The sequence below is a fragment of the Enoplosus armatus genome, chromosome 10, assembly GCF_043641665.1.
Source record: "Enoplosus armatus isolate fEnoArm2 chromosome 10, fEnoArm2.hap1, whole genome shotgun sequence".
Taxonomy (NCBI): Eukaryota; Metazoa; Chordata; class Actinopteri; order Centrarchiformes; family Enoplosidae; genus Enoplosus; species Enoplosus armatus.
Genome location: NC_092189.1, coordinates 20,302,509 through 20,328,281, shown reverse-complemented (window position 1 = coordinate 20,328,281; position 25,773 = coordinate 20,302,509). Strand labels below are relative to the sequence as shown.

General features: G+C 40.6%; 1 protein-coding gene across 1 annotated transcript in view; it reads right to left on the bottom strand.

The window, feature by feature from the left end:
- The window catches only part of rapgef2b (Rap guanine nucleotide exchange factor 2b), a 99,912-nt gene that overhangs the window by 60,188 nt on the left and 13,951 nt on the right, over positions 1–25,773 (bottom strand). Inside the window, exons 2-4 of the mRNA XM_070912875.1 lie at positions 12,758–12,828; positions 9,736–9,792; positions 1,444–1,527 (exon numbers count right to left, since the gene is read on the bottom strand). Coding sequence (XP_070768976.1) covers positions 1,444–1,527; positions 9,736–9,792; positions 12,758–12,828 — 212 coding nt within the window. The remainder of the gene's footprint in view (positions 1–1,443; positions 1,528–9,735; positions 9,793–12,757; positions 12,829–25,773) is intronic.

The following is a 25,773-nucleotide window of genomic DNA, read 5'->3' as shown; positions in this document are numbered from 1 at the left end:
TAAGTCCTCTGAAGGTGTCATTAATAATTATTATCCATCATGGAGGGGGGGGGGGGGGGTGCAAACTCGCTCTCTAACATTCTTCTTTCTTCAAATACTCTATCTTATCTTCTTGTATGCAGCTAAAACAACATTTTTAAGTGTTAGGTACACTATTTGTCAGCAATTATAACGCCTCCTATGAATATACAACTGTTATTATTATTATTATTCTGGTGTTATAGTTCTTAATTTTCTAACGCTCCCTAAAGTGTTGGTAACATGGGAGTGAACAGGTCCTGATGTAGAATCAAAGGAAAATGTTCTGTGGTTTAACAGGAAGTTTAGTGTACATGTTGCAATTCCACTTACTTTACTTCCTCTTCTCATTATGGACTTGGATGTTTACTTTCTGTGTTTAAGCCATATATGTGAAGCAAAGTTACTTTTAAAGGTGTAAATTGAATGTGGTGACATTTTTACATGAAGTCTTATTTTCATGAGTAAATGTGCTAATTAGGAGAGATATTTGTCGAGGCATGTGTGTGGCAGCTCTGCAGAGTAGCTTGCAATGTGTGAGACCATGTTGGCTAGCGTGGAGCAGAGAGTATTTATGCAAAGAAAAACTATTTTGGTCTTTTTTATGTCATGAGAAGTTTATGTATCTTTTTGTAATATTAGTGTGGATCTTATTTTAATTTTCTTTCTTTATTTCTTTTCGTTCAGGACCTTTCCTTGGGAATGCACAGAGAGCATTTATGCAAGAGACCTTGTGAATGCTTTGTTTCTCTAGAATTGCAGTAATGTTATGCTGATGACATCTCTGGTGCTAAAATGCATCCTACTCCTAGATGGGAGAAGAAACTACACTGTGTATGGGAAGCACTGGGATATCGGGTTGTTCTGGATTATACCGGCAAGTAGTGCAAATTGAAGTCATGTGTACCAGTTTGCTGCCAAATATTTGAGATTCACATTTTGTTCAATAGTTGGAAGAAAAATGGTAAATTGGTTACTTTTTAGAAACAAAAGTTTGAGTTGGCAGCAGTGGTCACTTTCTCCCGAGTGATTTTCTTCCGTGACAACATAAATAAAATCTAACTTTGTGATAAAGAAAGCAATTATCAGCTTTATACTTTTCCTTTTTGAGAAATCCGACAAGCAGGTGAGTCCTTTGTAACCTTCAGTAGCCGCTCGGCAAACAATGTTTAAAAAGCCAATTTTGGTAAAAGGAATCACTCCTGTTTACTCCTCTGGATAAGAGCAAGACGATAAGAGAGGAGACAAACTTTTTTGAGATAGTATAAATTAAAATTGGCTCTCTTCTTGACAGTCCAGGATTAGCTTTTTATCTCCCTTTGTGACTCTTCTAAATAGGCTTTGAACGGAGGAAGCTGCTCGCATGTTAGTGCCAAGATCAAGCCTTCAAACGGCACCCTGAACCAAAATGGCTGATGATCCTACCTGCTTCTGGGCAGGAACATGGACTCCTTGATGAAGACAGAGCCGGACAACAGGATGTACCAGCAGCTGCCAATGTCATCAGGACTGGAAGACAGAAAGAGAGAGACAGTTAGCACAAATTACCACAGAATGCCAAAATATAATGACTCTGAATAATGAATAGAGTACTGAGTTGGGTAAAACTGGCAAGATTTGGACCTATATGGACACGTTCAACTCCAAACTCACTCAATTTTAAAATAATCATCTACTTTTTCAACATGGTGACATACTGGTGCTGCGATTTAACGCATTAGCAATGTAAGACTCACTGTGCCAAATACAGATCACTGCTTAAAAAAAAAAAACAGAAAGTGAAACGGAAAAAACATGAGAAAGAGAGAGTGGAGAGAGAGAGAGAGAGAGAGAGAGAGAGAGAGAGAGAGAGAGAGAGAGAGAGAGAGAGAGAGAGAGAGAGAGAGAGAGAGAGAGAGAGAACTATGAATGAACTGAGGAATCATCATCTCTCATCCACCCACACCCATGGCCCTGCAGACGAGGAAACTTGGCATCGCAGACGAAGTAAACTCAGACTGACCTCTGGATGATGCGGCTGGCTGTCAAGTTCTTACAACATGACTGGTAAACAAACACACACACACATATACGCTTCCACCACACTTAAGCTGCACTTCTGGCTATTTAATTTAAATTACAGACACTTTTTCAGGTGTTGCGTATTACGTGGCATTACTAGTGAACCAGAAGCCTTTTTACAAAACATCAAAGATTCTACTGAGGACAGTTTGCCTTCAGATAAACAACTCATTAAATATGAAATTCAGAAATTCGGACCGTCAGTGTTAATGAAGCATGTTGGTAATTATTTTTATCTTATCTCAGGACTTTCATGGCTACCAGAGTGATTGCAAAGAGATAATCCACAAGGCAGAGATGCACTGAATCTTCTACGCTCAGCACAGGATTATCAAAGATGCCCTATATGTTAAACTGCTGAGAATGTAAACACATGCTATGGAGACGGATAAGAAAGTTAATGCTTGCTTTCATTCATATGCAACCGGCCACAGGGCTCAAAGGACAAACATATCATGTGCAATCTTTGTGCAGGTCAGTTCAAATATCACAGACAAACCTGGAGTTTGGTAAATATAGGATTCCTTGTGATTCTAAATTCATTTTGCTGTGAGTTGAACAAAGCAGCAGTGTATGTTTTTACTTAACTTGAGATTAGTTGTTTTAAAAATTTCAAACATGTCACCTTACAGCCTTCTGACAGAAAAGAGGAAGTAGAAGTTCACAGAAGGAAGTATTTTCATGACACGTGACATGGATACCATCTTTCTCCAGTGCTGGGAATTGGACATGAACTCGGTAAACTGCTTTCATTTTGCTCTGATGACTCTTAGCAACTGAAGCAGCATTGTGACCGCAAAAATCAGTTTGGTGCCTTATTTTCAGCATCCTGACGTTGATAACGAATTCATCTTTGCTATGAATGCACAGCATCAACTTAACTGTGAATTCAAAGAACGTCTGCTCATCGAGCTGAAATCAAACCTCGTGCTTGAGGGTGCTCTGGTGTTAATAAGGCAGCAGCTTGTGTGATTATCGCTGATCATTTACACCTGGTCTGAGTGAGACTTTTTAATTGAAACCAGAGGGGAAAGAAAAACAAAAATCAATGACCAGTTAGACATCACCAAGGGGCTGGTTTTTGCTTATAGAAAGGTAAAGGATGGGTGCACTTATTATACACCCGCCCCCACGCAGACACATATATTCACACCCAGCATCACTGTGCTGACTGGGTTTTTTTTCTAATCACCGAGAACAAAGTCTCGCCCCTCCTTCCTCCTCCTCTTCACACTTTCCTTGCAGAACTAACGAGGCTGTAGACAGCACACCCTACTGACACAGTGCAAAACCTCCCTCCAACAGCATCCATTCTCCTTCTCCCCCTACTGATCTCCACCCGCCTCCCTCCAGGCTCTTTCCATCCTTTTATGGTTCTTCCTTGCATTCTGAGATGACACGAATGAAATGCTCAATTATTAATTGCTGGCACGCAGATGCACCGAGCGAGAGGAGCACCTCACATGGCTGAGGAAGAGGAGGAGGAGAAGGAAGAAGAGAAGATACAACACCAAAAAAGTAGGAGATAGAAGACTTTTATGCGCCACGACAGCTTGACTGAATTGGGTCACGCGTACTGGAAGCGATCGTCAACCACTAAACATCATCCACCAAAGCCCCCCCGGGAAGCCTTTAACAGTGGGGAACCGGGTTATGCGAGTGCCATGGAGGTGGTGAGGGGGTAAAATGACGCGGGAAGGGTGATTATGGCATCAAGAAATGAGGATCTACTTTTACGAATTCAAGAATGAAATGCCCCTGAAACTGAGTCACATTTGGCTGTCAAAAATGTGTTAAGTAGGCTCAGACATTCACTTACAATGTTTTACTTTTCATATTTAACTGAATATAACAATTTGCCTCTTATTGATACTAAGAAATCATGTTCAAGTGATTCTCTTTTTCAAATGGGTGCACAGGGTTTGGGCTGACAGCGTGGTCGGATAACAGGAGTTTCAACACAAAAGAGGTTTCTGACAAGCACATACAGTGGCCCAATTTAAACAAGCAACTAAAAATATGACCATTTTAAGTTGTTATTGTTGTGATGTTTTCAACATGAAACTCTCCAGAGACTCTCAATACCACAATGGTGTGGTGACATTATGAAATATAGCATTCATACCACTTTCGCAATTGTCCTGAAAACAAATTTGTTTATTTCAAAAATCTAAAGCTTAAAAAAAGTCTGAAAAGAGGGGGTGGGAGAGGACTGAGAGTTTACTGGTTAATGTTCAGGATTTGTACAGTTTGAATACAATGAAAGATTTCTGACCAGCAGATTTTGGACCAACATATTGTGTTTGAGAAGCTGTTTTGTCTGATGTACCCCTTCATCGACATCAACCCGTCATGTTCCAAATGTGTTTGAATTGATTCTAAACTGGATGTTATTCTTCACAAGTAATTATATATTTGTGGATACAATAATTTTAATACAAGACATAGTGATCTAGAATTGTCAGCATCACTTTGGTCTCTCTTGGTATCTTTTTGGCTGGATCGCACCAAAGAGGGGCCAGCCCTATAAACACTAAGGTCTGTCCCTGGCGGACATATGAAGTTTCCCCATTGGCTGTTGCTCTTTCAAAATGAATAGGCACAAACAGACCCGGATTACGTCCTCTGGAGGCTTTATGAGAGGCGCGGACAGTCCTCAAAACGTCCTCAGGAGCACACTGACCATACTTAGTCCAGCCATATAGGTTTTGACCAAGTCTTGTTTTCAATCGGTTTGGTCAAGTTGGCATTTGTAATAGTACAACTTACTTCAGATGACTTTACATTACTTTTAGATTTCAATTTTGAGTTCTCTGCTCAATTGCAGCAGTATAAGTGCTACACCTGACTCAGGTTGGCGGAAAGCTGTGCAGTCAGTAGTTTATTAATTATTGTGACAATGAATACACTAAAGATCAGCTACATACCAGTTTGCAGTAATGTTTGTGGCAACTAGTACCACCTGAGGTACATGTATCCCTGGTTGGGAATCACTGCTTTAACAAACAGGATCTGCAGTGACGAGGTCTGGAGTACATGGCCAGATGGATCTTTCTGCTTTCTGTTGAACCTCGTTAAAAAGTTTCAGGTATGGCTGTGTTCTCCAGACCACATCACTCCAGATACAGTATATTGTATTTCTGCCATTCTTCTGTCATTTTTCACAATTTAATATGCCGCCATTCCAGATACTTGTCAAATGACTAATGTCTCAATGTCAGCACTGTCCATACTCTGTGTACTGGAATGTATAATTATATAAGCCGACTGGTCATTGGGATGTGATGAGTTTTCAGTTCCATCTTCCACAGAGTTTCCTCATCTACCCTCCAGTGATGTTGTTTCTGGAGGCCAGCAGCTTCACAGAGTCCACAGGGAACAGGAGCTGCAGGAGGGGGACAGCTTTCCGACAGCTGCATGAGAGTGTGGCTCACTCTGAAACTCAGCCAGGGATTAAAATATCACCGTCTGCAAAGTGTTCTTCTTTAGTATTGTCACAATATGTTATTACAAATGCTATTTTTCCTACAGGAATTACCATCAAGTAAAGTGAAAGAACTGGTTTGTTCCAACAAAATTTTCTCTCTTGGCAACAGTTTGTTTGATCAGTTTTGGTAAACTGAGGCTCACGTCAAGACGGTTTGACACTGTTGCCATGCTATCAGCTGTTCGAGGCAAATTCAAAACGTATATAGATCTCTGACTGTGCGGGTAAAATGGGATTTCAGCATGACCGTCACACAGGGTGGGAAAATCCGACGTGTGTAGAAGGCAAATTTCAGTTTTCTGACAACACGACAACACGACAACCAACAGATGAACAAAGGAAAGAGGCATTCACCTTCAGTTGTTTGTATAATAGCAGGAAATTAGTAGACAAGCGGTTGATCAAGCTGATTACTTTAACTGAAAACACTGCAGGTAGTTTTCACAGCACTTCCAATTCGGGTGACAAACAATGACACGGTCTAATATATCCGCTCTAATTAAAGAGCATACTTACACTGTTGACTCCAATGCCCGTTGTTCAAAGTTAATCGTAAAATCAGGCTCCCAAAAAAGCTAATCCTACAACTCCAACAGAAAACTGCAAAACAATAACCATCACAGGCATTGAGCTTCAATTGGACCACACAGACCAATGAAGGTCAAAGGTGGAGGGTTGCATTGAAAGAGCTGACATGGAAGAGGTTAACGGCCGACTAGAAGCTACTAACCCTCTTCACCAGCCACTGTAAAATGTGCCAGGTCAGCCTCCATCTCAGGAGGGCTTTAGCACTATAATCTCTGGATGGTAAATCGTAAGAGGTTCAGGCTCTCACAGTATGGGATGTTTTCATGAGATATTGAGTGTGACTGAGTGTGTGTGTGTGTGTGAGTGCATGCATGCATGTAGTGTTAGCACTCTAGCAATCTAGAGCCCCAGGCAGGAAAAATGAGTACTTGTATAACTATTACCCTTATCCTCCTATCATTACTCCAGGACTGCCAACTGTCAGGGATAGTCAGAGTGAGATTGTGAGTGTGCGGGTCATTAACTAGACCATTTGTGTGACTCTGAGAGGTTTTATCCAACCTTATGGGTGTTGGTAGAAAAAGAAGAAAATATAAATATGTAGCCAGGATTTAGTTTTATGCAAAATGTTCTTCTGGATGTCGTCTTCCCTTAAATCAAGGGAGGAATGTCCAGATGAAAGATGGCTGCCAAACAGGGACATTTTTCTCCTACTGCAGTACTATCTACAGCTCAGCAAAAAAACGCTGTCTTTTCCATGTCTTCAAGGCTGCTTTACAGTTGAAAGAGAGACTCTTCTGAGCTTATTGAAGAGTTAAAACATTTCCAATGATGATTCCATTTGTACATTTTGGAAAATGATTAACCCTTAAAATCAGGGGTTCCAGCATCTCAATTTTAAGGACTTAATGCTTTTCTGTGTCTTATGTGATAGTAAACTGAATATCTTTGGGTTTTGGACTGTTGGTTAGTCAAGAAAATAATCAGCATCAAAAAGGAAAATAATCATTATTTGCAGCCCTAATAAAATCATTCTTCTACTTTGGTTATCATATTCTTATCATTCGCTCTATAAAAAATATAGTGTTCTCAAAGCACATGGTGGGGTCCCAACATTGGTTTGTCATGTGCTGATAGGATGTATTTGTTTGAGTGTATCCCAGTATTGGAGTTTGTCAATGACACGCAGTGTTACCTGATTATTCTATCTATTAAAAGGTTTCCCAATTGAATTTCCAGAAATTGTACTATAGCCATTATACAGAATTTTTTGCGATACATAATAACACATAGTCTGATAAAGAATTTCATCCAACTTGACATTTATCACTGATGTTCCAGCCTGCTGAAAATACTTTGCTTTGAAGGTGGCTTTTTCCTTTAAAAAGGAAATAAACAAAAATAAAAATCTTTACAGCCATCTCAGATATGTCTCAATGTAGAGGCCATAGAATTTTTACAACTTAATAGAGATACTATTACAATTAAATTCCTCCATTGACTTTTAGAGCCCTCGTTCCCCAGCAGATTATTGTCGTATTGTTATAAACAGACCAGGAAATGAAGACAGGCTGTTAAAAGCTTGTATTTTCACAAGAGACGGTTGATTAAGATCTTGCAGAGGAGGAAAGTTAATCTGATCTGCTGCTGTTTAACACCCAGCTCTTATCAGGGAGAACCCTGACAGACTTTTATAGGTTCACACAAGCGTGCACGCAAACAGTTGTACACATACAAACAGTTGTAAAAAGACACAAGAAGAAACGATGCCTAGACACTCGTGCAAATTAAATGAACCAATAAACCAAAAAGACAATAACCTGCTGTGTTTGGACGCTTTAGCCTAGAGGTAAACTTACAAAAGTACAGACAGTTTTACTCTCCTCTATTCTTAAACTTCTTTTATACAGGAGGCACACATATGACGCAGGTCTACTGAACGCATGTTCAACCTGCACTGGACCGACTCGTGAGAAAGCTGTCACAGGTTGATCTGTGGTCGTCACTGTTAGCAGAGACTCCAGTCTGCAGCGCAGATCAGTATACTTCACTGATAAACCAGATAATTACACAGAATAACATTACATTATTACCAATTACCTGCTTTTTATTACCTGCTCTTGCTCCATCTCTCTCATTTTGGGAAGATTTAATGATATGATTTATATGTCAATATCAAATTCATTTAAATCCCAATCGAGTTTCTCAGTGGAAACCCATATCCCAAGTCGGGAGAAGGGTCGTGAAGGAGCGTCACCTGATGTAGGCTTGATCCATGTCACTGTGTGGGTCTGAATGGAATATTGGACTACGTCTATACTCAGCTGTCGATACCGGAAAACACTGTTTACATGTTAAAATGATCTGTGTCCCTAGTGTTTTCATTTTCAGAATTTTTGGAAAGATCTCCCCACTCAGAATCCCCACCAGAACAGGAAAATGTCTTCTTCATCCTCCATAGGTCGAAAAACAGGAAAAGTGTGTGATTATAGAGTGGGTTGGACGCAACAGAAAGTTGGCTTTACTGACACCCTTACATGACTGTGCATGGGCAGATTATTTTTGTATGAGTCTATACATTGATTTTTAGGAAAATCCTACTCATTCTGGCTTTAACAATACTACTACAAATGCAAAGTGAGCTTCTTAGCTATAGGAAAGACTGTGTGTGTGTGTGTGTGTAGTGACTGGTGTGGGGGACCTGAGGGAATCTTGCTGAAACTGGAGTCTATTATGCGACCACCGCTTAATCTGCATTCCTTTTGTTTAATCAGCTCCCACACCGCCGAGTGGGCTTCTAATGAGGTGTTGACTCTTCCACATCATCCCCCAACACACACATGCAAACCTACACAGGGGATCAGGAGGCAGAGAAGGGACAATGCGCCCTCTCTAGCCCCTCGAGAGGCTGATAGAGTTAATTAACTGTCTTAATTCTCACCATGGGTGTTTGGACGACGTCAACATCTGACAGCAGTCAAACACTGTGTGTGCTCTCTTCTGACTACAGTTGTGGCAGCCTTTCAAAAAAGGTCCAAACACACTCAGAAGCTGTCAGGAAGCTGTCGGCTTTCCAATACAGCTTTCCAATCATATTAACCCTCCACAGCATCCAGCTCAAAGGAGGAAGCATGTAAGTATTACCACTGGCGACTAGCTAGCTTTCGCCCACTTGAAGGAAGTGCTTTTAGGAGCTATTACAGCTAGTTTTTCTTTGTCGATTCAGTGCACACTGACTTATTGAATCAAGCTGAAATTAGACTGGAAAGCCTTTCTAGGTTCTTCGTCTTCAGCTGTGCTGTAGAGGGGTTTGGTGTGACACTGAACCACACACACACACCTCCATGAAGGCATCGTCTGACTGCTTCTGTGCTTTATGGACATTTGTTTTCATTTGAGTCACCCAGGTCGCGGCGTTGTGTGGACCCCGGCACGCCTCGGCTCATCAATAACTCTGACTAACGGCCCGGGACAAAGTGTGTTTTGATCACACAGAGTTGAAATATTGTTACACTGGCTGCCCTGTTGTTTTTCATGTGTTCATACGCTGGTAGAGATGTAACTGTTTGACCAAATATCATCAATATCCATTTCCACACTGGCGTCCACACCCATGCAGTTTCAGGCACTGTGGTACTTACTAGTACAGCACTTCGTTGGCCTCATGTCTCTCATAACGCACCGTCTCACACATTATCCTGCAGGGACAGAGAAGAGAGGGAGGGGACAGTGGTGGTCAGAAAACACTTGGAGGAAATAATAACTTTGGTTGGTTAACAGTGTTATAAAACAAGACAAAATGAAAGGAATAGATTGAGACTCAGCTCTAATAAGGGCGTAGTCTCAAATACTAAATCCTTTAAATCATTTAAATTTCAACCCTTGATACTACGACATAACTTGTCTACCTGTGACACATACATTTATATTTAGGCAAACCCACAACTAGTGATTTCCTACATTTCCCAGAATGACTTTCAGCCACCATCAGTGGCAGTGAACGTGTTGCTGATAATAATCAAGTATTGCATGGATATATACATGGCTTTATAGTGTTATCATCCCGATGCAGGTTATAACGTAAGGCTGATGAGGACAATAGTAACTTCAGATTGATGGCAGAGTATGAAGTAACTGTTAGAGGGGAAGTCAGTTGCTCTGCCACTTCTGTAAGTACAAAAAGGGCCAACACCAAAATCAAAACATTTACTGCTAAAGTTCCAAATACGTGTTTCTACTTTCAACCTCTACTGTCGTTATGCCGGTAATATCTGGATATGACATGCAATCCGTTTTTAACTATTTAATGGGCAAATATGCGTAACATGTGGCAAAAAAGGAATCTTTTTTTTATGTTCCAGCTGTTCTCAGATCTTCCGCTGCCTTTCTGTTAGATGTTCCTTCTGGTAATCTGGTAGAATATCCTCCCTCTTTCTTGACATTTTTAAGAAGAAACGGCTTTCTTTTGGGGTAATCTTTCATTGTCAGCTTTGTTTGTTTTATGGTGTCTGTTGGTAATGTTTTATGTTACTGTTGTCAAACGTTTTATTTTAATTCTATTTTTTATTCATCGTCACTTTTATTGTTTGTTGTTGATGTAGGATGGGAGACAGATGGGAGAGTTACTCATTCACGGCACCATGAGAGATTTTTAAAGTGTGTTTTGGGATTTGAACAATTAAACGTAGCGTCACAAGACTGTTTATGCCTCTGCTCCCAAAACAAGTGTCAGTTATCCAGGTCAGATGCATATTTACAGAGCGAGGGTTTACAATTGTTTGAACTTTCTCTGCGCAGTAGCTTCTCTTCCTGAATTAGGCACAGACTCCCTTTGTGCTCCCACTGCTCCCATTAGTGAAATGTTGTTTAGTTTTACTTAGTTTAATAGTGTTATGCATGAAGTATTTAAAACAAATTATTTGAAAGTACTATCATTATTCAACCAAGGATGAACTCTACATTTAACATTACTTTTTTTCCCCTCACTCTTTCCTTTTGTAAGGATAGATAATGGCTCACATTTTTCAAATCACAGATCTCTGATTTTGGAATCAAACTCGTTTTTCCCAACATAAAGTGTGAAGAAGTCATCCACAACAGGCTTTCCCATGACGCCTCCACATTCAACATTACAGACAGGCAGCTATAGTAAACAGTAGCTGATCAAAACACAAAAGGCTTCAAAAATAGCTGGGGGCGGCCGTCACGTTGCAGCCCCCATTGCACAACGACCAAAAAACAATCCCGGCTCTAAAAAACAAGTTGCTGTGAAAAGGAACTACAGAAGAAAAACAACACATTCCTCCCAGATGAAATGTGGAGAAAAAAAGAACTATAACATAATCCCATAGTTAGTGGGATGTCTGGCTGGCTGGGAGGTTTTTATTTTTTCGGGGGTTTTTTAAGTTAGGAAAACCAAAGTTGGCAGGAGCGGTGGATTGGTCTGTGGGACCACGGGGACATTCCTCAGGATCCAAACAGGGAGGAGGGAGTGGGGTTACTGTTGGGTAGGAGGCCTCGGAGGGGTCACACAGTGGAATGTTACAGCTCATGGGTCATGTACTGCTACATTGTCCCGTCGCCAGTATAATCCACATGTATGCACACAAGGCATGCTGGGAACAGACTTCTGACATGCAGTGTTTAGAAAGTCTACGCCAGACAGAAAAGACTGGAAGATTCGTGGTGACAGGAGAGTGGCATGTTCACATAAGGATGGAGAGTTTGGTCATGTAAAGACACACTTGTTTTTTCAGTCTCAAAAGAGTAGTTCACAATGTAAAAAAAAATATATACAATTAATATATATATATATATATATATATATATATATATATATGTATGTATCAAAATCCTTGCAGAGACGTCATCTTTTTTTATTCTGGCTCCTTCATTACGAACACAATGCAACTCAACTACCAACAGTTTGGTTGGCGATTTAGTGTTCATGTTGTGCTAGCATCAGCCTCAAGTTTATCTGACGAAAGCGACATCACTTAAGGCAATGAATCAGATTTCTTGCAGCTTCCTTGGGAGCCACACAAGACTTTATAATTTTTTAGTACTCCCAAGACTTAGTAAGTGTAAAACGGGCGTAGTTCCCCTTCAACAGCACTTGGTCAAAGTGTCAATTTCTTCACGTGTAAAGAGTTATTGAATGTGTATTTCACATCAGCAGTCTGAAAAATGTGAACTTACTGCCGTGATTCAGATATTGAACCAAACCAACAGATTTTATCACTTTGTTATCTAGAAATGTGTTAAGTCCAACAAGTACTAACACAATTGATTTGAATCATGCTTAAAATACTGTGTTTTAGACCAATCAGGAAAATCTACTTTTATATGTGCCAGTCTCAGTAAAAGCTGTATTTCAGCCACTTTGACATTGTAGCAGGCAGCTTTGCCTTTTAGAGAGTAAAATAATTCCAGCCAGCGAGTAGTTGTAGGGCAGAGCGGCTGCTGGATTCGAAAACCAGACCAATTTCAGCAGCATTTGGCTGGCGGCTTGGTGTTAATTTTCCACCCCTCACTACAAACCGTTATGAAGCAGACACTGAGGAGTTGTCGCTGTGTTTTAATTTGCATTTGGAAATTGTGTGATAGGAATATCAAGCTCTAAGGTATGTTAATAAAGTACCAGGAACATGTGCAGACACTAACCTCAACTGGTGCTCTCGCAGGTTGGACAAGGCCTCCATCCCGTGGAGATAAGAGTAGACGATCTCCAAGTCCTGAGGAACAGAGGAAAAGTGTTGTTAGAGTTCAGAGTTAGAGCTTTAAAGCTGCCACAATCAATATATTTTATATAAACAATGTATGAAATGACCGTGTAATGTGAAAGGCCTCGCACATAGTGACAAACCCGCGGAGAATTATCACTGTAATTTCAAGTTTCCCTCAGTTCTACGGAGCTTTACAGCAACTTTCAGCTCTCACTTTGGTTTTATGGGCAACGACCGCTGTTTTGATTCACTCTAACCACTCTCATCAACCTCTTTCCAGCCGCAGCAGACAGCTGTTTTCTGTGAAAAACCTCTGATAAACCCACTGTACACTACCTGCTCAGCACCAAATGGCAGACGTTGGCAACTAGCTGGTGAACATAATGGAGCATTTACTGCAGCAGCTGTAGAGACAGATAATTTAGATGTGTAAATGGGAGACTGTTTGCTAACAATTTCACCATATCAGTTTGATCATATGCCAATGTTGTGTTTATCTTGTTGCAATGCCACCAAGTAGCCAACAAAAATCAGTTAATGCATGTTGAAATGTAACATCAAAACAATAATAATCCTTGACATGGCTGCTACTAAAGATTACTTTCATTATAGATTCTTTTTACGTGGTATAAAACAAAGAAAAGCAGTAAATAAATGATCAGAATCAACTATCTGCTTAATCGACTCATCGTTTTAACACTCAATGCCAATGAGCAAAAAGTGCCAAGAGAAAACACACTCAAACATAGCTGAGTAACGATTATGTAGTCGCATTGACTCTTAAAATCATTCACTCTGCAGTGGACAAACTGAACACTCATACAACAGAAAACCTTTTACAAAGATAGTGACATTGATTTGTGCGACTGAGCATTGGAACAGAAAGCAATAAAGCACCTCGCAGAGAAAAAATAAGGAAGTACACTGCACAACTATGAACTCCCCATTCAATTACTTCATCAAGTGACCCAGTGAGCGACTCTCAGATTGTTTGGCCTGAATCCAAGTCAGAGGTGAAACAAAGTGGTCCTCTCTGAGAGCTGGCAGTCAGCACAGCTACTCCACTGTCTATTGGTACACACTGGGGCACTGACTCTGTGTGTGTGTGTGTGTGTGTGTGTGTGTGTGTGTGTGTGTGTGTGTGTTGCGGCGCTGGATGCAGCTACTGGGATGCCTTTGTCGACGGCAACTGGAGGTAGATGTGGCGACAGCAGAGCGGAGGGACAACAGAGACTCTTGTGTTAAGACCCCGCCAGACACATACACACACATACACATACATACACACACACACACACACACACACACACACACACACACACACACACACACACACACACACACACACACACACACACACACACACACACAATGGCCAACCTGTCTCTGGGTTATGTTTCTTAGAGCAGCAATCATAAGCTTATTGAAAATTTTATGAAATGTTGACCACAAAAGCTAAGTAACACTTTGTTTGTGCTGGTTTGGTGTCCCAATGTCTGTGGCAGAAGAAGAGAAAGTGCCAGAATCAAGAAGCCTTTAAGCTGATTTAAGAACAGAAAATAACACACAACACACATCTTTAACACAACAAAATCTTATTTTCAGTCCAACAACTGCAAAAAAAACACTTTGTACTTCTCACTTTAATGTAAAGCTGGGTTAGTCAGAGCCTGACAAAAGTGATTACTATTAGTAATATATTTTTATACAAATCAAACCCTACAAAGAATGCATGAAACTCAGGTGCACATGACCGTGGATTAACAAATAAAACAATATTCAGATGTTTCCATTACAAAAGACGAAAGTGAAAAGACACCACACTTAATAGTGAAAAAAGTGCAGTAAAATATGTGTTCTGTATACCACCTGTTGGAAATAACCATGCACATCTAATCGTCAACACATTACTACAGAATATGAATTAATATGCAGACTGTGTTATGAAACTACATGACTGGGTGTTGGTCCCTTGAAGTCAGAAACTCTTGGGGTTTTTTTTATTTGGGTTTGGCCTTTATGAAGCAGACACTGAAAGAAACTCTTTTGTCCTCAGGGCTGCCTGGCCCTGTTACATCACACGGTGATATCCTCACTAACCAAATCCTTATGTTCAAAGTGTCTGTGGTCAGTGAAACAGCATACACAGGAGCAATGGTTCAACAGTGGCAATGTTCAGACACATACTGACACCTACTGGGTAACTGACGAACTACAGCCTTGATTAACTGGGAACATTTTGGATATTAAATGCAATGGCACAATGACCACTGATGGGTCAGCTTAATTGCAAATGTAAAGTAAAATGTGACATTAATTTAGAGAAGTGTACAAAATCAATGCAAACTATGTCAGTGAAACAGCATGCACAGGTTTACAGTATGTGAAAAATACATTTAACTTTGGGGCAATGGTAGAGCCGAAATGATTAGTTGATTAATCAATTACTTGATAGAGAGTCCATTAACTGGCGACTATTTTGATATTGATTCATTAATTAATTATGTTATTTTTCAAAAGGGAAAACGCCAAAAAAATAAATCACTGGTTCGGACATCTCAGATGGGAATATTTGCTGGTTTGGTCGGAATAAACAAGTCTGTTAGGGTGCTACACACTCTGTAAAGCCAGAGACTTTATTCCTTCCTTGAAGGAGTCTTAAACTATTACAGTTCCAGTGCTAACTTGAAACACTGCTGGCTTTGGTAAATCTCACTTTAAGACTTTAAAACCCTAAAACATAATGTTTAACTGAAAACTAAAACTGTACACAAACATAAAGTATACATATACATAAAATGTGATAACTAGTCTCTCCATGGAGAAACAACCAGGTCACATCTATAGAAAGAATTCTGTAAATTCTGTAACGCTGTACCTACAAAGGTCCTCGGCCAGGACCTTGTCGCATGTCATCCCCTTTTCTCCCTCTATTAGTTTCCAAATATCAATTTATCATAAGTCATGAATTTGATTTTGGATTTGGTCACAGAATTTGAACAAAAACCAAAAAGGGCCGAAACAGCTTCCAGTGACCTACAACACGTCAATATGGGCTGTTGAGCCCTTCTTAGGCACCAAGTATGCAATAATCCAGACAGAAGGTCACCACTAGGTGGCAGTGTTGTAGGTTTCTTGTTCCCCCTCCACAGTGACATCACGGTGAATAAAACAGCGCCACTCAAACGCAGCCTCACAAGGAGAAATATGCAAAACCATCAATTGTGGCTTCAGTCTCAAATATTTCAGATTGACTGTATGGAAAGAATGTAAAGGACCCCATCTTTTCCACTCCCTGGGCCCTACATTTTCCGGTCTGATTTTCTTTCTTTTTCTGTCTGGTCTCCTTTCAGACGGAGCCAAACACAATCGCCACAAAGTGCACATGGAGAGGACAGAGGACAGTTTTAGGACATAGACATCATCAAATCACAACAAAGCCTTCACCATTACAGTACTTTTTAAAAACAGTTTAACATTTAAACAATAAAAGACCTTGCATGGACTTTAATTATTCTAACAGCTGATTTTTGAGCTTTTGCGTCTCAGTACGGAGATCAAAAGAAGAGGGTGTTTGATCTATGCTTTCAACATCACTTTAGGTGATGCCTGCTTGGTGTTCATTCACACCCTTGGCTGAAAGCAGGACCCACAGTCTCTCATAGAACAGAAACAGGAAGGAGATCAGACCATGAGTAGTGGGTAGCTGAAACTAGGACATGCTGATGAAGGCTGTATCCAGCCAAAATTCTGCTCATTGTGTGTGCTGAAAAAGGACAAAGCTTGTTCATTTTTAAAAAACTGCCGGCTTTTGGGCTTTTTGTGGGTAGCTAAAACTCCCAGGCTACACCAGTAACACCATCTAATCCCTCCTCCTTCCTTCTCCAAACTAATCCTTCCAGGAACACAGGTGGCCCCCACTAAAGGAAAAACATACCAAGATGCTGTTCTTGATAAAACCTCGTGGATACTTCAAAGCTGTTTGTGCAAAACTAGCGATGGCGTTCCTCGCATACCAGTTACATGCTGTCAATCGAACCTTTTTGTAAACTTCCCCAGTTATTTCCTTGATGCAATACAGTATGTCATCGCTTTACACCTTCGTTTGTAAGACAGATGGTAGCAGCGAAATGCAGCCAAACGAGTGGAGGCATTTCCTCTCCTGGATACAAATTAAACAATAGCAGGCCTTGTCTTCCCCTATTTGGGGCCCGAAGACACACACACACACAGAGCAAGACATCCTCCATTTTCCACCAATTATGTTAGGCCCCAGAGGGAGAGGGTGCAGTGTCGGGCCCGGTGCCAGCCTGTTGAGTGGCAAAGCATTCAGTGAGCAAAGGGAGGTCAAGGTAGTTTTGTTCATTGAGACTTACGAGAAAATAGAAGAGCCTAAGGTTGCAGTGAAAACAAATACAGTCATACATGAAAAGATATCAGTGTAAAAAGCCACGTCGGTGACCTAAAATGATAAAAAAAAAAGAATGCTGTTTGTTTTGCTGCATATGAAGTTGAACAGTGACACAAGGAAACAGAATTTCTTTAAGAATTTAAAATGTGCTTTACCTCTAAGCCAGGGCTGCAAATGACAATAATTGTCATAAATGCTCAATTCATCTACTGATTGGTTTATTTATGAGCAGTGAAAAATGCTTGTCACATTTTCCCAGTGATCAACAGTGAAAGGTATTCAGATATTCATGTAAAAAACATTTACGTAAGTATTTTTGCTTGATAAATGACTCAAAACAATCAATTACAAAAATAGCTGATGATACTGTAATTTCAGTATTTCGTTCAATGAAATCAACAGCCCTGGGTCACCTTAAACTATGGCTAGAAAATGCAGCTGCTTTTTTTTTATCTCTTAACACCACAGTGTCTGTTCGCCAGATAGGAAGCTTTCCTCTAGTCAGGCCCTTTCACTGTGGCACAAATGGTCAATCCATTTATTCATTTGGCTCTGGCTGAGTGCAGATAGCAGCCCTCTGCATGCATCCATCACCCACTGTAGACAAACATCAAAGAAAGGGGCTGCAACCTTTCAAAAACAATGGCACACTGTGGGAGAGATAAACAAAAGAGTCGCAGGTAGGGAGGTGAAGTACATTTCTGATGACCTAAGCAGCCTCTGTATCTGATGGGAGACCAGAGACCAATATTTCAACACATCCAAGAGTCTAGTTTGAATCAACACTCACGTTTTTTAATTTCAACAACTACTGTGAAAACTGTGGATAGAAATGAGTATCACTGAGCAGTAGAAAGACTGATCTGTTAATGTGTCAAGGGACCGTAGCAAACTGCAAGTGATGAGATTTTTATACTGCCTAGGAATGACCGATTAAGTGTTATAAACCCATAAAACCAGACACATGATGCGCTGCCCTCAATGAATCACCCAGCAGAGTAAATCAATGATCGTGTCTCCTTTGTTGACAACATTAACATCTCCAGCCGTCTGCATGTGTGCATGCAAGCCTCGTGCTCATCCAACTACTGTCGAGGAAATCCTTCTCTCAAGTGATCCCAATGACATGTTTGTTACTTTCTGGCCAAGCTGTAAAACATGTCGTACTTTCATCTGGAAAATCTAGAATCAGTGGAGGAGTTTTGTTCTGTAACAGTAACAAAAAGGCACTGCACTCTGTAGACAGTTTCTTAAATACACAGGAGGTAACTGTAATGCTGGATAACAAGAGAATCTCACTGAGACACACTTTTTAATATAAATTTGTCCGCCCCGTCTTATCTGCCCTTGTGCCTCTGAGAGCTTTTTCAAAATGGTGATGTACTGTATGTTTCTGTGGCCAGGGAGAATTCATTTTCTGGTACTTTTTGTGGCTTTTATAGCTTCATATTACTTTCTGTGGTGACGTTTCAGGTGCTGGAGTATACTTGTGATGTTTCACTACAGTGCATAACATTGCTTCCAAAGTATGTGCTTCTGACTGTCATCGCCGTCACCTTGAATCCAAACACGTTACACATAACGAATGTGACCCTTGTTTTGAAACGAAAACCAAGTCAGGTTGGAAGAACTTATTTCTTCTTCCTCACCAACACCATCAGCCTCCTTGATTCTAAGGACCTTAAGACCTTTGCTGTTATCTTTGTTGTTCCTCCAAAGCTTTTTCTTTTTCATTCATGTTACTCTTCTATTTCTCTCTCACACACATTTGATTCGTTTTGTTTTTGCTTGTGAGCAGTTCATCAGATGGCGAAACACAGTTCCACTTTGTTGAACTAAGGAAGAAATTAGGAGAACTTGATCTGATGCAGCAGGTTTCCCTGCTAATGCAAATATGGTAGAATTGTTGCCAGTAGGGCTGCATTATTTTCATCGGTTGACCAGTAAGATTGCTTGTTCTGATGAATCATCATCATCATTCAGCCCATGAAATTCAAAAAAAGTGAAAAATATTAGATATTAGATGAAAGATATTCAATGTACAAATCAGAGGGTTAAGAAATCAAGAAATCCCAACAATTGAGAAGCAAACAATGAACTGAATAACTGAATAACGACTGATTAATTGACTAATTGTTTCACATCTAGATGTCATGTAAGAGTGAGACTACATATTGGTATAAATCAAAATCACAGTTTTAATGCAATTTACCAAGGGCTACAACTAACAACTACTATCGTTATTATTAATCTATTTTTGTTGAATCGTTTAGTCAATAACATGTCGAAAAGAAGTGAAAAGAGCCCATCATGAATACTTGCTCTCCCCAAACATTTAAAACCAGAGTCTGTCTGCCAACTCTACTGCTATTCTTATCAAGCCAACGGAGAGATGAACGGAGAGGCCGCGAGAGCGAGAGAGAAAGCAGGGCGGCCGCCTACTGTGAGGCATATGCACTTCTGTCAGCACTGCCAGGCAACTTGTAAGGGACTTGTCTGAATGAGTTTTCACACTGAGTAACATCTCACTGGCAAATTGTGAAATCTGGCAAATTGTGATCCTTCCGTTCCGTCCACGGTGGCAGTCAGAGGAGCAGGCCTGACATTTGTTGGTTCAACTATGACAAACCGTAGAGCATGACACACTTTCCATCATCAGCTACGTTTTGGATCCTTCCGAGCTAAAAAACTTTCCACGGTCTGTAACTAAATGAGAGCAGGATAGTGTGGAACGGGGAAGTGCTGATGAAGTACACCAAAGTTATTATTGAAAAGAATGCAATTAAACGTCACATTAAAACTGCAGTATTGACTACTGCAGTTTCCAGTTTGCAAGAGGCTGGGTTCAGCAGACAAGCTGCATCTCTCTACCAGTAGGCTCATTACACCATCCCTGTCTAAGATGCTTACGACCTTGATCCCTGGCAGTCGGAGAAGGAATGGCCGTTCTAATCACAGCACTTTGTGCGGGGAGGATTTGTTGTCGTTCTGTTTCAGAAAATAGCTGTGAAAAGCACAAATTAATCCCCCGCGACTTGGGAGCGAGGACGACCTAGTTTTATAACAATTGCTCACTTGTCACTGCGGGGTGAGCTTTTAACTCCGTACCTTCACCATCTGAACTTTAATGCAGCCCCTTCAAGGTTGGACTCAAACAATGAGGATGTGGTATGCAAAAACGGCTCATTAAGGCAACACAACCATGACAAAACAAATCAAATGATTTAATAATTTCTGTTTGAACTGCAAAACGTGTGGACTTTGGATTTTCTATATTAGTTTCTTATTTGGTGATTAGCATTTTAAAGCAAATTATTACCATTACTATTTAAACAAATGTAGCCTCCTGTAATTAGGAAATGTATTTATTCATTAATTCGGTCATTCATTCAGTTTTGAGCAGCTCCACACCACATCTTGATCCAGAACATTCCCTTCTGAAGTTTTGACCTTTTCCAGGTTTGCCTTTCGATACCAACGACCCCTCATTCAGTGATGCGTCGGTATTCCTGGATCCCGTTACCGTGACAGTGGAGGGGCCGTCTTGTGTGTCAGGCCAGGGTGAGGCTTGCATTCCTCAGATGACACTGGCTAGATAATGTCTCACACCAACAGACACACACACACACACGGCCTAAAGAGGTCATCTCAGTCGCACCTCCCACCCCCTCCTGCTCGCTAACCTACGGAAGGTACTATATAGCATACCAAGTGGAGGAGCCATCTGTGTCAGTTTAACAGTTAGGACCATAAAAGATCCTAGCGCTGCAACTAACAACTATTTCCACCATCAATGAATCTGCTAATTATTTTCTCGATTAATCAAACAAACACAAATTCTCACAATCTCAATTTCCTAAAGCCAAACTTTACGGCTTCAGTTTACTATCACATAAGACAAAAAGCAGAAATCACGTACATTTTGGAAAGTGGAACTATAGAATGTATTGCATGGATGGTATTTAATCAATTATTAAAGCAGTGGCCAAGTAATTGTCTGTTGATCAACTAATCATTTCACCTCTAAAAGATGCACTGAGTTGCTTTTCATTATATCATTTTCAATAACTGATGGGTTGATGGGTTGGCATCTGAAGATGTCAACTTCGGATTTAGAAAATGGTAATGGGCACTATTTTATGACTTTCATAGATCAAAAGATTAATCAAAAGATGAAACCATAAGGAACATAATTGTCAGTTACAGCCATAATTTACCTGACAGCACATCAAAGCACACTGTCCCTCAGGTCTTACCAGGGTTCATTAGTTCATTAACTGCTAAATGTCATTTCCATTAAAAACAACCACAAAGGCAGCCTTCTGTGCATTTTATAGATTCTCCACACTGGACTTTAATACGGCCTTGCACAAAATGAAATGTCAGTCTCATCATGTCTGGCTGTCTAATAAAGAGCATATGGCTGCATCAGAGACTGAATTACAATTTAAAAGCGAGTGTTGGAGCATAATGAAGTGGACAGAGCTGCTGTACGAGGAGGTAAACAGCCTGAAGCTGTGTAACGAGGTAAACAGACCACTGGGAGTCAGACAGCCAGTGTTGAAGGTTGGAAGGTCATGTTGCCTACGGTGCAGTATCTGCTAATGGCAATATATTGCATTATATATTGTCTTCTCAGCACAAATGCCGCAGCGTGTCTGTGTCAGTGTGCCAAGTGGGACTGAGGAAGACTGCCGCCCCCTGAAGCAGCCAAAACAGCAGTGACGGCAGTTTATTCCAAATGTGCACAGCGTTCATCATACACCTCAGGGGCAGCGGTATGATGTTCCACTGGGTGCCACTGTGTGCATGTCTGTCTCTGTTTGTGTTAGCATGTGTGTGTGCATGTGTGTATTCCTTTGCCTTTGTTTGTACATTCCCCGTGTTAACAGGGTGGCTAGCAGCTGTCCTTGAATCTCTATTGACAGAGAGTGTGGGATCTGCTGGGTATTTTTATCCATTAGCCTGTGTGAGAGAGCAGGTGGAGGCTTTGTGGGCTACAACAAGGTCACACAGTGACGAGCGCCGCTCCGCCGCTATCTGTGGCTGTTCTGGCCAAACGTCGAGGTCTGAGAGACGGTTTTACAAAGTCACCGCATGTGATGATAGCAAAGGATGTTCACTGGCAGAATGGAAGAGCTCATTTCCAAAACACTGCATTCACTGCAACACTTGGGGGGAAGAAACATAAACTGAAGTTAATCCTTCAAAGGACCTCAAAAATAAAAGGATCCAGACAGAGTTGAAGAGTTATCAAACTGGTATTATGCTGCTAACTGCAATTTAACAACTGTTTCTTTATATTTTGAGCTGATGAAGAGTGAGAGTATCCACACTTTCTAAATTCAAATGTCCTTCATGTTTTGCCACCAGGACTACATTAAAACCATGTGCCACCTGAATGAAGTTGGCACATACTACACAAAGCTAATTAGCAGTCTTATTAACATTAAGCACTTGGTGTTAACTCACCAGGTTAAGCTAGCAGAGCACATGGCCCTCTCCTCCTTCCTCTCTGCCTTGGATGCTGAATTAAGTGCTGGACAAACAATCACACTTCCACTGCCACCTGTTCAGATGTAGAACATAGGACTCTTCTATGTCAACAGGAAGGCGTCTAGTACATCTAGCCATCCTCCACTTTCACTGTTACACCAACTTGATGGAATTTATTGAGTAGAATCAGGCCTCTGAATGACGGTGGGTGGCTGAAGTGGCCGGTGGAGCAGAACAACTTCGCAGTCACAGACAAAATTTAAAAGCACTTGGGAGCTGCTGTTTATTTCCCACCATGGTCAGGCAGCTGGTGGACATGGTGACTGGCTGGAACAGGAATCAGGGAGGCATGTGAATGAGCTTAACAGCACCTACTTGAGCTGCCTGCCAGTGTAAAACCCTCAAGAACTAAAACGCACTCGGTCTCTTGAGGCATGCAAATTAGATGCATGCTAGACTGCACAAGTAGCAGCAGATAGTGAGTTTTATTACAAGTCTTTTGTAAGAATTGTGCAGCAGCTCAAGAGGATGTTCTTTAAAAAAGTGTTTGCATGTTTCACAAAAAATCAACTAATTTGTCTTAGCAGTAAGCATATCAAAATGAATGCTAAGGGTTAACTGACCTCTCCAACCCCATCTGCTTTGATCAGTGCTGCACCCAGCTGACACAGATGTTGGTTTAGAAGTGTATGCATGTGTGTGTCTTTAGTCCAACACTTCAAAAAATAAAATTGTGCAACCAAACCTCCTGCCACCTCTTCTACAGATAAAGATCATGTTATATAAAGAGTCAGCTTGAGTATCATCGTGGCATGTCAAGATATATCTTGCAGTGTTAAGATTGCATTGAGAATAGCTTATTGCTGAAGCTCAATATCTCACTCCGATGGCTGCATGATAGCAAACCAGCACAAGCGATACAAAAACTACCCTTTCAGGTGAGGAAGTTTCATCATCCTCTTGCACTAGCTGCATTTAGCAAAACCTCCAGAAGGAAAAAATGCACATTATATTATACATATTATAAATATTTTAGTTTTACAACAAATATCATCCATTGCTGATTTGGACGTGTGGTTATTTCAGTGAATATGTCACAAACAAAGCTGTATGATCCTTGAGAACAGTTGGGTTAAACAAATTAAACCATGTCTGCCTTGCCTCTGTGGTATAGATACATAGACATTTTTCTTTGAATGATAATATAAATTAAAATGGAAAGACGCTCTAATTCCACAGATCAACAAAAATACTGGAGTTTTTGTACCAGAGGAGGAGAGTTGCTCTAAGTTATGGGGTAAGAGAAGAAATAATTTATGAGGAGAAGGAGGAAGGAGTTTGTGGTCAGCATTAAGAAAGAGCTGCATTGTTCACAGTACAAGTACAGAACATTTTATTAATTCACTTAATAATATCAGTATGATTTATAAGAACTGCACAAGGTGGGAAAGGATCATTGCTTGAGCACGTGTACTGATTACTAATCCAGAATCTGCAGTAAACACTGCAAGGACATAACACTGCACTGGTGTCCTTGAGGGTAAAAACAAGCCAAGTTGTCCGATAAGTAAAAGTGAACTTTCTTGCATGAGTCTGGTGCCATTTTAATATCATCCACATAGCATTAGTCAAGCCGCACAGATACAGGATCTCACAGCGATCTAATTAGCACTGAATGATATTTGCTGACACAGTCGCACCCCATAATACCACAGTACTGTCACACAGGGCAAGAACTCAAAGCTTTCAACGGCATCACAAGAATAAATTGAGGATCTGGGATTAGACTTTAGTAGCCAAACTCTGAAAGCGAAATGAGGAAAATAAAGTCAAACAGATACAACTGGTCTTGAACATGTCATTGTTCTTTTAACTCTTTGGACTTCTTGGACTTTGGACTTCACTAAAACAGCTGCCTGCTGCGGCCAAAAACAACGCAATGAGAGTGAACCACAACAGTATAGTAGCTGGCCGGACAAATTAACAATGAGCTGAAACTCTCTATAAAGCTCTGTAAGGATGCAGACTCAGGTGATAATTCTCTGTAGGTTCCTCACTAGTTTTGACATTGTCTTTTAGTATATTATTTTTATTTAAAAAATGCAGCTGAATGCAACTAATATGCTGCCAAGATTACCTCCAAGGCTTTAACACACTCGGTTCTTGGGCTTGATAACAGTGACATCTTTTATCCATCTGGACTGAACACAAATCAAGATTTTACACCAAAAATCAGGACCATATTTGTCACTGATGGAGACTCAATATAAGCAAACAACCTGCAGTCTGCAGCCTCTTGACACAGTCTTTGACCACAGTGTTGCACCATGACCACCGCTACTCTAACCACAGCCTCATTCAGAGTCAACCACTGTACCCAACTATAAACAGCCTCAGCACACATACTGCATCTACGACAGGTCTGCACAATTAATAATAACAAGTCCTGTGTTGGAATTATAGTTTATAAGTGAAACTGATTCGATTCTTCATTTCGAAAGACTCTACGATTGTGATGGGAATTTTCCCAAAGTTTTCTGTTGTTTTATAGACCAAAGGATTTATTGAAAAAATAAAAACCTGTTTAATTGATATTGATTAGTTAATAATAATAATAAATCTTAAAGAGCAATTATCATGATATCTTAGGTAAAAACACCACACCTGTTTTAGCCATAAACATGCAGCCTTAACCACAACAATGGCTCAATGTGGATTCAACGGTGGACTCTGACCAATATTGGACACAAAGAGATCTCACAGCTCTGTCATTGAACCTCATCGTAGCAGGTCTGTACCCGGGAACAAAGCCAACTGTCCGGCCAAATGAAACCCGCTCCATCTCGTTCAAACAAAGGCCTCAAAGAGGTGCAGTGCAATCATCACAAAGTTACGCAACATCATATAAAGATCAATTCATGAGAGCTCAAAGCGAAAACAAGAAGAAAAAGGGTAGGGTGGATAAAATGGGATGGGGATGTGCTTTAATCTTCCTGGGGCAAATGGCTGGCTTGGTGGCCTAAATGATCCAAAAATGCTGGGTTCCA